This window comes from Hypanus sabinus, chromosome 6 (assembly GCF_030144855.1).
Source record: "Hypanus sabinus isolate sHypSab1 chromosome 6, sHypSab1.hap1, whole genome shotgun sequence".
NCBI classification, from domain to species: Eukaryota; Metazoa; Chordata; class Chondrichthyes; order Myliobatiformes; family Dasyatidae; genus Hypanus; species Hypanus sabinus.
In genome coordinates, this window is record NC_082711.1 from 161,629,817 (window position 1) to 161,643,716 (window position 13,900).

At 41.3% G+C, this 13,900-nt stretch overlaps 1 protein-coding gene across 1 annotated transcript in view; it reads right to left on the reverse strand.

Moving 5' to 3' along the window:
- Window positions 1–13,900, reverse strand: part of LOC132395208 (EF-hand calcium-binding domain-containing protein 5-like) — a 127,239-nt gene that overhangs the window by 16,059 nt on the left and 97,280 nt on the right. Inside the window, exons 15-17 of the mRNA XM_059971497.1 lie at window positions 11,325–11,575; window positions 8,497–8,717; window positions 2,858–2,954 (exon numbers count right to left, since the gene is read on the reverse strand). Of these exons, the coding sequence (XP_059827480.1) occupies window positions 2,858–2,954; window positions 8,497–8,717; window positions 11,325–11,575 (569 nt within the window). The remainder of the gene's footprint in view (window positions 1–2,857; window positions 2,955–8,496; window positions 8,718–11,324; window positions 11,576–13,900) is intronic.

Here is a 13,900-nt window from a genome sequence, read left to right on the forward strand (position 1 = left end):
TCCTCCATGTCTGCACCGACCATAATGCCAGTCTAAACTCATCCCATCTGCTGGTACATCTCTCTATTCTCTGCCCATTTATATATTTTTCTAAAGCCCTCTTGCTATCATAGACAGTCCTGATCTGGGTCATACAACGTGCTGGGAACTAGCTCCCCAGTGAAAGATTCCACAACTGAGCACGCAGAAGGACACAGAGTGGCCCAAGGACAGACAGCCAGCAATCCTGGCACAGACAGAAAAATTGAATCCTCTTTTGATAGGCTACAGACACAAAATGCTGGAGAAACAGGTCACACAGCATCGATGGAGGAGAATAAACAGTCAGTGTATCGGGCTTGATGAAAGATCTCAGCCTGAAACATCAACTGTTTATTCCTCTCTATCGACACTGCCTGACTTGCTGAGTTTCTCCAGCATTTCTTCTGCGTTGCTCAGTATTTCCATCTGCTGTATGTATCGCTTGCACTTTTGATGTGCCAGACCTGCTCTAATACTTTCATTCCACCAGCAGAGACCGCTGTTGCCCTATGAAAAAGCTGCCGCACTGCCTGTAGGAGTGAATGGTCAGAAATCAGTGACCTTTGGGATTGTTGTTTGACTTGATGTCCTCCCAACACTAACCCAGTTGTTGCAGCCACAACACTTCAGATACCTCCTTGCCCCTTGAAATGAGCATCCGGAACACTTCAAACACCTCCTCAACCATGCCGGACTTTGTTGTGAGCCCCGTAACTCCATCCCTCAGCAACCTGACTGGAAGAGTAGATGACTACATCCCGAATGAGAAAGAGCTCAGGTTCAAATAGTAAACAGTAACCCTGGTGAAATCAAATTCTACAATATAAATATATTGTCTCATCGTCCATATCTGGAAAGAGGAGGATATATCAGGGGATCTTAGAGAGAGCATCATTATTTCAAAAAAGGAAATCAACCCAACTGACAAAATGGACTCCCTGCTGTTGGCCACAGGAAAAGTCTTACAAGGGTCCTCCTCAACTACTGCCTCCTAGTGGCTAAAGAGTGGATTCTGTCCACACTGAGTCAGAGTGGATATGATTTTTTACCATTAAGAGTACTGAAGCAAGCAATATCAGCTACTAAACGTGGCCTTCTCTACTTCCTTCAAACCTTTGACTCCATCAGTAGGGGGTCTGAAGAACATCCTCCTCAAATTCATCTATCCACAGAAGTTCATCACCATCTTACATACGCTCTCTTACCAAAGGCAAAGAAATAAACAATAATAAGTAAATTGATAATAGGTATTAAGAACATGTGATGAAGAGCCCTTGAAAGTGAGTCTATAAATTGTGAGAACAGTTCAGTGATGGAGCAAGTGAAGTTGAGTGAAGTTAGCCCCTTTGGTTCAAGGGCCTGAAGGCTGAGGGGTAGTGATGCACCATCAATAACTCACACTGAGACGTAAGGCGAGATATCGGCTTTTATTGACTGGAAGAAGGAACCAGGAGTGAGTGTCTATCATACAATGTCTTGGAGACTGAGGCCGAGCGTCAGGCCGCAGATCTCCTTTATACAGGGGCCTGTGGGAGGAGCCACAGGAGCAGTCAGCAGGGGCGTGTCCCGACAAGCACATAGTTCACCACAGGTAGTAACTGTTCCCGAATCTGGTGGTGTAAGTACAGAGGCTCCTGTATCTTCTTTCTGATGGCAGCAGTGAAAAGAGAGCATAACCTGGGCGGTGGGGATTATTGATTATGGATGCTCCTTTCCTGTGACAATGCTTAAGGCTCAATGTTGGGGAGGGCTTTACCCGTAAATCATTAAATTAAAAACAAATGAGTTTTTCATTGGAGCTAGTCCCACCCAATGATTAGTGGAATAAACATGAATAGTTCATGTTAAGTGCAGTGCCATTTTTGGAAAAGCCCTAGGTTTAGTCAACTTTCCTACTGAGTTAACAGGCCTTAGTCTGATTGGTAGTAAAAATGTCAGAATTGGTCTCAATGCATGTGGGCCTTTGAATTAAAAAAATATCAGTCCTAAAAGCACGACAAATTTTTTCTGAGAATGTGATCCCCCCCGTTTGAGATTCCTCATCCAGGAGGAACAGGGCAGCACAGTAGCGTAGTGGTTAGCACAATGCTTTACAGTACCGTAACCTGGTTCATTTCCCACTCTGCCTGAAAGGAGTTTGTATGTTCTCCCCGTGACTGCATTGGTTTCCTCTGCGTGCTCCAGTTTCCTCCCACCAGTCCAAAGACCAGCCGGTCAGTATGTTAATTCATCATTAGAAATTGTCCTGTGATTAGGCTAGCAGGAAATCAGGGGTTGCTATGTGGTGCAGCTTGTAGGGCCGGACAGGCCGATTCCATGCTGTATCTCAATAAATCAATAAACAAGTAACGTTCTCCATCTACAATACCTTACTGAGCTGTATAGGAACTTTGTTAAGTTTCTTACAGATCACCTTGAGTTGGGCTGCAGGTTCTGTTCCCATGTTGTATAACTTAATGACTTTTCTGAATCTAGAAAATGCAGGCCCAGTTTACCAAATCAATTATCTAGTAACAAATTCAGGAACCAGGCTGATGAATCCTTGCAGCATTCCCTTCATACAACACACACAAAATGCTGGTGGAACACAGCAGGCCAGGCAGCATCTATAGGGAGAAGCACTGTCGACGTTTTGGGCTGAGACCCATGAAGAGTCACTTCATGACAGGTTTTTCAGGGAAGGACATCAAAACTGCAGAGAAAACTCCAGGTACAGTTTCTCCAAAGCCCTCTATAATGTCTATCAATAAATATTAGCAGATCAATAATATATAAGGAGCACATGAATCGTCTGAGCTTCACTCATTACATTCTGTTTAAGCAAGGCATATCTTACCTTTAAAGTACTCTTCCAGAATGCTGGTTTTTATTTTACCAACTGTTTTAATGGGATTAAAGGAGCAGATTAGTTGAATCAAACCATGATTCATCTCCTGTAACAAGAGAAGCAAAGCCATATTAAGTGAAATTTCTAATAAGTTGTAACAGACATAAGGAGACAGAAAATTTTGTTCAGTGTATTTATGTGCAAGTTTGTTTGAATATTGTGGTTGGCACAGTAGAACTTACCTCTCCCCATCTTACTTGTTACATGTATATTATCTGCACACGCCTGGAGCACTCACACAGTAGTGATACCAACCATTGTGTGCTGTTCACTTCATGCCTGTCCCACCATGTAGGCTGACTGTGAGTTAATATTTCAGGTCAATTATCTTTCATCAGTGGTACATTAAGTAGGTTGCAGGTGTCACTGAGCAGCTGAGTGTTTCCAGCATCTTCTATTTTCAGGATGGCTTCTTGAGACCTGGAGTAATTTATTTTCTTAGATTTTGCTCCAAGGGTAGGACTTTGTTCAGTTCAGTTTAGATGTCTCGTTTACCTACATTACCATACTGGGTATATGTCAATGGTTTTAAAACCATTGGGAGCCCCTGAAGACAAGAGGAACCCTGTAGAAGTAGTGGGTGGTTTTTAAAGTTATTTTACACATTTCTATACCGGCATTGTGCAGGAATTCACATCCTCATTTGTGATACAAGACGCAAATAGGGTGGTTCAGGGACAGGGAGTTCTGCACTGCTAGGGAAATACTTGGAACAACCACTTTTGAAGACCTCATCGCTGAACTCCTTTCCTAGTCACTCCCAAAAAAAAATTGACAGCTCATCATTTAGCACAAGCTAGTAGTGGGAGAAAGGTTGACTTGCCAAGACGATGTCTTGTGAGCAAGGGACAAGACGACTGGCACAAAATAGGCAACGGATTGCACCAGGACCTACAAATGTGGGCCCATAATTAAGCCCTGGGTTACAACTACACAATCTGAGGCAGGATGCTCAGCAGTTAGAGTCCTTAAGAATACTAACCAGTTCCGATCTGATCCTGGGAGCAGATTCTGTGTTTAAGAATAAGAAAAAGGTTGTGATTTGTAATTGGGTTGCAGTTTCCCCAATCTTATTCACTCATACAGATGGTGCAGTAACATGCATTTGCTCCTTCCCCTACAACCCCTCCCTAGGCCCACCGACAACATGACCATCATCTTAAGCAGTTTTCCATTTATCTGACTGATGGCCATAACTGTACTTGCTCTCTGAATCCTACACCGGTAACTAGGAGGAGGTTATCAGATGACTTAAGCTTTCCCAATCCAATACTGAAGTTCATGCTAAGGTCTACAGACATCACCGATTTAATGCAGTTGGTCTGAGGGAGACTTCCTTCACCCAGAAGACAGTAAGTATACAGTTCCTGAGAGAAAGGGCTGAAACTGGGCCAATGAAACCATTTAAGGTGAGAACCTCAATATGCATTTAGGATTAGGATCAAGTGCTGGGATTTGGGATGAAGATGGAAGGGTCCAAATACTAGTCTTGGACGAGTTGGGCTGAATGGTCTGTTTCTACACTATACAATTTCATTCTATTCTCTATAAATTTGGAACATAGATGTCAAGTCCCTGGTTATTTTACAGACAACTGTATCAAATAAGCAGAATATTGATATGCTGCAAATGTACTGTTGTTTTTAAAAAAAAATTATTCCCAGGATGTGAACATCACTGAAAATAATTGACATTTCTTGAACAGTTGTTTTCTTTAAAGATTTACTCAGTCATTTCCGAGGGACATTAAGACCCAGCCATTTTACTGTCTGGTTAGAGCCCCTTATCGGTCGGATCAAGGTGGGTGTTACAACACAGGCGGCATGGTTAGCCCAACACCTTACGGAACAGGCGACCCAGGTTCAATTCCTGCTGCTGCCTGTAAGGAAGTTGAACGTTCCCCCTATGACTGCGTGCGGGCACTCCAGTTCCTCCCACAGTTGGTCACTTGTAAATTGTCCCGGGCAGGTTGTTCAAAGAGTTGGAAGGGTCTTTTCCACAGATCTTTCTATCTCAATAGATAATAAATACATACAAACATGATAAATAAACAAACACATTTGCTCTTTCCTGCCGTGATTATTAGTTCAAACAGTGAGTTGCAGTGAGTAAACCTGATGGCTGATCAGTAAACTCTAATGTCCAGGGGCTTTAAAGAAATGCATTAGATACATTCAGTTCTATTCTTCCCAGTTAGAGAATTCTTTGCCTGGAAACTAAAGCATGTGATTTGTTTATTTAGCTAGTTAAATAGTTATTTCAAGATACAGCACGGAACAGGCCTATCCAGCCCAATAAGCTGCACCACCCAGCAACCCACCGATTTAACGTCGTGGCTATCCCTCGAGGTTGAGGATGATGGTCTCCGTTCTGTTGATCTATTTATGGGTTCTCAAGTGGCTTATGAGTCCAACCTTGGCTTTGAAAGTTCTTCCGCATTCAGGACAGGCAGTTCCAGACGGCAGATCGGGCTTTGGTTGTTGCTGCCTCTCTTTCCATTTTCTTCTCTTTTCTTCTAATGCTGCACATCTGGTGGCTTCGAAAGTTCCTGTTCCTTCTCGGATGATGATTTGCCAGAGTTTCCTCTCCTTGGCATTGGTTTCCCAATTGTTGATGTCGAAGTTACACTTCTTCATGTTGGCTTTTAAGAATCTCTTTGAATCTCTTCTGTTGTCCACCTCTTTTACATTGCCTTCTTTAAGCTGGGAGTAGAAGATTTGTTTTGGCAGACGTTCGTCTTTCATCTGAACAACATGACCACTCCACCTTAGTTGGTTATTGATGACGTAGGCTTCAATGCTTGTTGTTTTTGCTTCATTTAGCATGCTGACGTTGGTTCTTCTATCTTCCCAGCTGAATTTTAAGATGTTTCGAAGACAGCATTGATGGAACTTTTCAGTGCCTTCAGATGTTGTTGGTATGTTGTCCAGGTTTCTGATGCGTACAGGAACATTGGGATTACCACTACTTTGTACACTAACATTTTGGTCTCTGTTCGGATGTTACGATCATGAAAGACTCTTGTTTGGAGACATCCAAAAGCTGTTCCAGCGCATTTAAGACGATGTTGGATCTCATCAATAAGGTTGACATTGGAGGAGAGGTGACTGCCAAGATATGGAAAGTGATCAACAGTTGAATTGATGGTTCAATCCGATTTGTCTCAGTTGGTGACGGTTGGTAGATGATTTGAGTCTTCTTGGAATTGATGGAAAGTCCAAGTTTCATGTATGCACGGTTGAAGGCAATGTTGACATCAGAACTCTATTAAGAAATTTAATGTTGACATGTTTCAAGACATCAACCATGTACAGAAGTTCCAACAAAATCTTCAAGAACAACTGCCTCAACAAATCCCACCATCTGTAGAACACTGGAATCAATTGAAGAACGCTATCATCACCTCCTGCAAAGAAACAATTGGGTTCAAGACGAAAAAACATCAGGATTGGTTCGATGATAATGACAAACTACTCCAACAACTCATCGGCGAAAAGAGAAAAGCTTTCATCCCCTTACAAAATGACCAACAATCGGCTGCCAAAAGGAAACGCTATCAGGAATGCAAAGCTGCAGACCAGAAGAGCACCCGAAACCTGAAAAACCAATGGTGGAGGAAGAATGCTCAGGAAATCCAACAATTAGCAGAAGCCAATGACACTCGAGGCTTTTTCAACACAACTAAAGCTATTTTTGGCCCAATCCACTCACGGTCAAGCTCCTCTCAAAAGCAAAGATGGTTCAAACATTCTGAAGAGCAATGCTGACATCAATTCTAGATGGAGGGAGCACTTTGAAAATCTTCTAAATCAAACCATCTCATTTGACAGGAACGTGATTAACAACGTTCCAAAACAACCCATTGACGATTCCTTAAGCAAAATACCAACACTTGAAGAAGTCAAGGAAGCCATCAAAACCATCAAAACAAGGCCGCTGGACTTGATGGAATACCAGCTGATGTCTACAAAATTGGAGGTAACCCGCTTCATTATCAACTGCATCAACTTCTCATCAAGATCTGGATAAATGAAGACATACTAGCAGACTTTAGAGACTCAGCAATTGTTACCATCTACAAAAGGAAAGGCGATCGATCCGAATGTGGAAACTATCGTGGAATTTCCTGTTAGCAACAGCAGGAAAGATCCTCACCCACATCATGAACAACCGGCTCAAACCTTTAGTCGAGAAGATCCTTCCGGAGACACAAGCCGGTTTTAGCCGTTATGTGAAGCAATCGACATGATCTTCACAATGCGACAACTACAAGAAAAATGTCGTGAACAACTTCAACCTTTGTACATGGCATTCATCGACCTCACCAAAGCCTTTGACTCAGTATCGAGGGAGCTCCTATGGGATGTCCTATCCACCTATGGATGCCCTGAAAAGTACATTCAAATCCTGAGACTCCTCCATGATGGCATGCTTACCAAAGTCATGGTCAGCAATGGTAACTGTGAGCTTTTTCAAGTTAGATCAGGAATAAAACAGGGATGCATGATTGCCCAACTTTGTTCACCATCTTCATTACATCAATCATCCACATTATCAAGGATGACCTACCCCCAGGAATCTGTCTACAGAACAGATGGCAGACTTTTCAATCTTGCCCATCTCAAGTCCAAAAACAAGACATCCACAGTTCCCTCATTGAGTTCCAATACGCAGATAACAACAGTGTTGCAGCTCTTTCAGAAAACCACCTACAACAGATTCTGACCGATTTAACACAAGCTTAATTGCAGGACAATCTACAAGGACAAATTAACCTACAAAATGGTACACCTTTGGATTGTGGGAGGAAACCAGAGCACCCGGAGGAAACCCATGAAGTTGACGGATTCCAGACTGTCCTGAGCTGTAATAATGTCACACTAGCCGTTATACTACCATGGCACCTTGTAAAAGAACAATTTGTTTTATTTAGCAGTTTTAGCCTAGGAAAGTGTCTCAAGGTGCTTGTGTAAACTCACTGAATTGATTGTACGTACAGTATATTCAGTCTAAGTCCAGATGAAGGGTGTCTGTCAAAAAAATCAACTGTCCATTTCTTTCTGCAGATGTAGTCTGACCTGTTGAGTTCCTCCAGCACTTTTTGTGTTGCTGCACGTCCAGTTTAAGGGCTTCATCGACTTTATCTTCCATCCTCAACTAAAACAGTGTCTCTTTGCAAGTGGCTATGATTAAATTGTGATTTTTAAACATGTATGTAGAGAGATGTTTTAAACGCATTATGGAAATATCACCATTGTCACTGGATAAAAAGAATATTTGGAAAACCTTAATTTAGAATAAATCACTGAATAGAATAACCAATGGAAACAAAATTTAAATGAAAGGAGACATATATTTACATTTGCCTTAATCCTGTGTCAATATTTAACCATTTAATTGTCAACTATTGAAGACGTAGCTTGCACTGTAGTAATTTTATTTATTGCACGGTACTGCTGCCACAAAAAAAAAGATATAGGCTGATATGAGAAAATTTAAACTTCCTTCGGCAGAGGGAGCTAAGCTTTACCCTTTCATTGTACGTATTATTTGGTTTTGGAGTTAAATTGGTATATTTAGTCTCGTACCTCTTTGAACTCACTCCAGGTGAGGACTTCCACATTGTTATTTGGTTTCACAAGATGGATCACAATTTTAAAAATCTCATGCACCATTGGTGGAGGATCACCAGAGCTCTTGAGCTTTTCAAGTTCCTGCTCATTCAGACGACTGAGATTTTCACTCATATCTTGAAGCAGTAATTGATGAAACAGTAATTTCTGAGAGCTTTTGTATTCATGATCAGAATCTGGAGAGAACCAATGGAAACAAAATTTAAATGAAAGGAGGCAGATATTTACATTTGCCTTAATCCTGTGTCAATATTTAACCATTTAATTGTCAACTATTGAAGACAGCTTATAACACTTGCATCATAGTAATTTTATTTATTGCACGGTACTGCTACCACAAAAAAAAAACGATTTATGTGAATGATGATAAACTTGATTCTGATATGGGTCTCTATTGTGGACTGAGAGTGGAATGGGTACAGGGAGAGGGAAATTCTGGTTGGGAAAACATAGAACATAGAATAGTACAGCACATTACAGGCCCTTCAGCCCACAATGTTGTGCTGACCATCAAACCCTGCCTCCCATATAATCGCCCCCTTAAATTCCTCCATATACCTGTCTAGTAGTCCCTTAAACTTCACTAGTGTATCTGCCTCCACCACTGACTCAGGCAGTGCATTCCATGCACCAACCACTCTCTGAGTAAAAAAACCTTCCTCTAAAACCTTCCTTGAACTTCCCTCCCCTTAACTTAAAGCCACGTCCTCTTATACTGAGCAGTGGTGCCCTGGGGAAAAGGCGCTGGCTGTCCACTCTGTCTATTCCTCTTATTATCTTGTATACCTCTATCATGTCTCCTCTCATCCTCTGGAGCAGGAAGCACCAGAGGGACATTCTGCATTGATCAATAAAGCAATTGTTGGGAATCAAATGATCTTGCCTGGTGTCTCAGGGAAGGAAGTGTCTGCACCCACACCACCCTTCCTACCCCTGGAACTCCTTCTCTGCTATCTGTCCCAAACCCTCCCACGGTGCTCCATCCTCGCTATTCCCAACATCCTTTGTTCCTGCCAGATTTACAACTCGCTCTCCCCTCCATGTTGACAGATACAGTACTGTGCAAAATCCTTAGGCACCCTAGCTATATATATGTGCCTAAGACCTTTTCACAGTACAATATATTATCGTGCATGAGAATGAAGAGATTCCACATGTATATTCAACCATATATTGGATTTGGCAAGATGGCACAGACTTAATTTCTCTGTAAACTAAATGATAGTTTGGTGGGATGATTAGGTTACTGTAACAAAAAACAAGTTAATCCCGACATGTACAACTTACTTTAAGTAAGGAGAATTCTTCATTTGTATTTATATTTATTTTGCACTTATATTTGTATTTATATTTATTATAGCAAATAAAGAAATATTTCAAATTGCATTAATTATCCCCACTGAATTATGTTGATTTCAGCTGCCAACAAGGTACAGTGTTGTCATTTGGGCCTGGGGTAATGCCCCTGGGTTGGGGAAAGGAAAAATGAGAAACATAAGAGATTCTGCAGATGCTGGAAATTTTGAGCAACACACACAAAATGCTGGAGGAACTCACCAAGTCAGGCAGCATCTAAGGAGGACAATGAAGGGTCTCGACCCGAAATATCGACTCCTTACTCCCTTCCATAGATGCTGCCTGACTGGCTGAGTACCTCCACAATTTTGTGAGTGTTGCTCAGGAAAAATCAGTCACTTTAATTAACTTGAAAATGTGCAAGAGGTCCCTCTTCCCAGTACCAGATTAAACTACTGATGCACTGGTCCCCATTCTCTGACATATTTTAAAGGTAGTAGTAAAAAGGCTTGTTTTAACTGGTTAAGAGGAAGCTGAGTAGAAAATACTGGGTTTACTTTCTAACCTCATAGTTAAGAATCCCTACAACACCTGCTGATCTGTGATCTCTATCTTGGAGGCCAATATCAGCAGGATTTAGACAGTGAACCCTCAGAAGACATCAGGCCCCGATTTCAGTTATCTAGCAGGGTACTGAAAACCTGTGCTAACTAACTGGCTGGAGTGATCAAGGACTTTTTAAATCTCTTTCTGCTGCAGTCAGAGGTTCACATTGGCTTCAAAAGGACATCAATCATACTGGTGCCAAAGAAGAACACGCTGAGCTGCCTTAATGGCCATTGCCTGTTAGCACTCAAATCTACTGTGAGGAAGTGCTTTGAGAATTAGTCATGGCTGGAACAAACTCCTACCACTTTATCGGGCACATCTGTTCATAATGCCACATCAGCCAATCATGAGGCAGCAATTCGATGCATAGAAGTATTCAGGCATGGTCAAGAGGTTCAGTTATTGTTCAGACCAAACATCAGAAGGGGAAAGAAATGTGATCTAAGTGACTTTGAGTGCAGAATGATTGTTGGTGCCAGAAAAGAACGGCTTGAGTATCTCAGAAACTACTGATCTCCTGGGATTTTCACACACGACAGTCTCTAGAGAGTGGTGTGAGAAACAAAGATCATCCAGCGATGGCAGTTCTGTGGGTGAAAATGCCTTGTTAATGAGGGAGGTCAGTGGAGAATAGCCAGACTGGTTTAAGCCGACGGGAAGGTGACAGTAACTCAAGTAACCATTAATTCCAACATTGGTGTTCAGAAGAGCATCTCTGAACATGTCAAACCATGAAGTGCATGGACTACAGCAGCAGAAAGCTATGAATATACACTTAATAGCCATTTTATTAGGTGCAGGAGGTAACAGATATTCACTGAGTGCATCTCTCTTATCATTCCTGTTCAACTAATAGAAATAGAAGGAAATCATGTTACCTTCTGGCAAAGTTCCTGATAACTCAGTAGCTTCTTTTACAATTAGAGCACAGGCTTGGTCAAGGATATGTAGCATCTTCAGCATGCTCCTGTATTCGTGGGCCAGGAGCTCCTGTTTCACCCCTATGTCAATGTCAAGTATCGCCAGAGTTCTTCCTTCGATGTCTCTCAGTGGAAAACAAATGCGACTTCTTTCAGATATTTTGGGTATGACCACTAGTGAGGTATCAGCACATCTGAAGAGGTAATTTCTGATTGCAAAGAATATTGAATATCAATTAAACTTGTACTATAGATAGACAACAAACAATGAGGCAACATGGATTTTTTTCTCTATTGAATTATAGTTTCTCAACTAATCTCTGTCAGGGAATTAGGGTATTGTCACATTGGCCTGGGGAAATGCCCCTGTGTTGGGAGAAGAAAAATCTGTAGATGCTGGAAATCTTGAGTAACAAACATAAAATGCTGAGGGAGCTCTTAAAAATATAATGCCCCATTCACCTCAGTGATATTTAAAGATTAGTTTTTTTTGTCACATGAGAATCAAAACATCAAAATAAACAGTTAAATGCATCCTTGGCATCAAATCAAATCAGTGAGGATTCTGCTGTGAAGCCCACAAATGTCTCCTCGCTTCCGGGGCTAATGTAGCATGACCATAACTCACTAACCCCAACCATACATCTTTGGAATGCGGGAGGGAACTGGAGCACCTGGAGAAAATTGACCAAGTCACAGGGAGAACGTACAAACTCCTTACAGGCAGCGGTGGTAATTGAAACCTGATTGGTAATTGCTGGCGCTCTAAAGCATTGTGTTAGCTGTGCTGCAGAGTATCTAGTATCTGCACTGAAATCCTACTACTTGGCTGTGAACTTCAGTTACAAATCCATAGCCTTCTCTGTCTGGGAAGTTCACGATTTTCTAGGGGACTTCAAGAATGCTGCAATAATGACCTTCTACAAGAAAGGCTACGAGCTTAACTATGGCCCCAACAGAACATCTCCCTTCTATCTACTACAGGAAAACTCACTGGAACTATCCTCCTGAACCACCTCCTCCCACTGTTAGATGAGTTGCTTCTGAGTTGCAAAGAGGAGTCACAATGGACATGATCTTCATGAGATGACAACAAGGAAAATGCAAGGGACAGCATCAGTGGCAACATATAGCCTTCATTGACCTCATTAAAGCCTTTCAATCTATCAATCAGGAGGGACAGTGGAACTGCATCCTCAAATATGACTGCTCTGAGAATTTCATCGTCATCTTATGTTGCTCCAACAAAGATTAAAGATTAAAGATATTTGTTACATGTACATCGAAACAGATTGAAGTGCATTGGTTGTGTCCCTACTGATGGTAATTTCACACACATCATGCCCCCTGACACCTGGAACTTCCACCACACTGCTAGTGTCTTCCACAGTGAAGATTGATACAAAATACTTATTCAGTTCATCTGCCACTTCCTTGTCTCTCATTGCTATAACTCGAGCATTGTTCTTCAGTAGTCCAATATCTACTCTCACCTCTCTTTTACACTTCATGTATCTGAAAAACATTTGGTATCCTCTTTAATACTATTGGCTAGCTTAATTTCATATTCCATCTTTATCTTCTTAATTACTTTTTTAGTTACCTTCTGTTGGAGTTTGGAAGCTTCCCAATCCTCTAACTTCCCACTAATTTTTGCTCTATTATATGCCCTCTCTTTGGTTTTTATGTTGGCTTTGACTTCTCTTGTTAGCCACAGTTGTGTCATGTTGCCTTTAGAGTACCTTCTCCTCTTTGGGATATATGTATATATATCCTGTGCCTTCCAAGTTTCTTCAGAAGTTCTAGAGATCGCTGTTCTGCCGTCAACCCTGCCAGTGAGTGTTCTTTTCCAATCAATTCTGGCCAACTCCTCTCTCATGCCTCTGTAATTCCCTTTACTGTAATATTGCTATATGCAACTTTAAGTTCTCCTTCTCAAATTTCAGGGGGATTCAATCATATTATAATTACTTTCCCCTTTACCTTAAGCTCTCTAATTAATTCTGGTTAATTGCACAACATCCAATCCAGAACAGCAGAATATCATTCTGCCTTTCATTCTAGGAATCATTCAGGTGAACCTCCATCCTTCTCCATCTATCAGAAGAATAGGCTTCTTTAGGTAGTTATGCACATAATACCAGCAAAGGTCTCAACGGTGCCCTATATAATAGCTTTTTTTTAATCTCTAATGAAACTGTTAGCATGAATTCAATGCAAGAAAGCCTATTCGATGCTTAACCTTACTTACTTGTAATTGTAGAAAAGGGAATTCATTCTCAGTGGGCACTCAATACCATTTGCTTGAATCTTAACACCATTACTGGAAATTAATTGTCCAGAAATCTCAAAAATTAATGTGCCAGTTAAAGAAAAAAGGTAAATATCTTTCTCTTAGAGATTAGCATTAATTATCACATGTATATCAAAGCATAGCATGAAATGAATCACTTGCATCGAATCAAATCAGGATTGTACTGGGGCAGACTGTCAGCGTCAGAATGAGAGTCAGGTTTAATATCACTGGAATATAT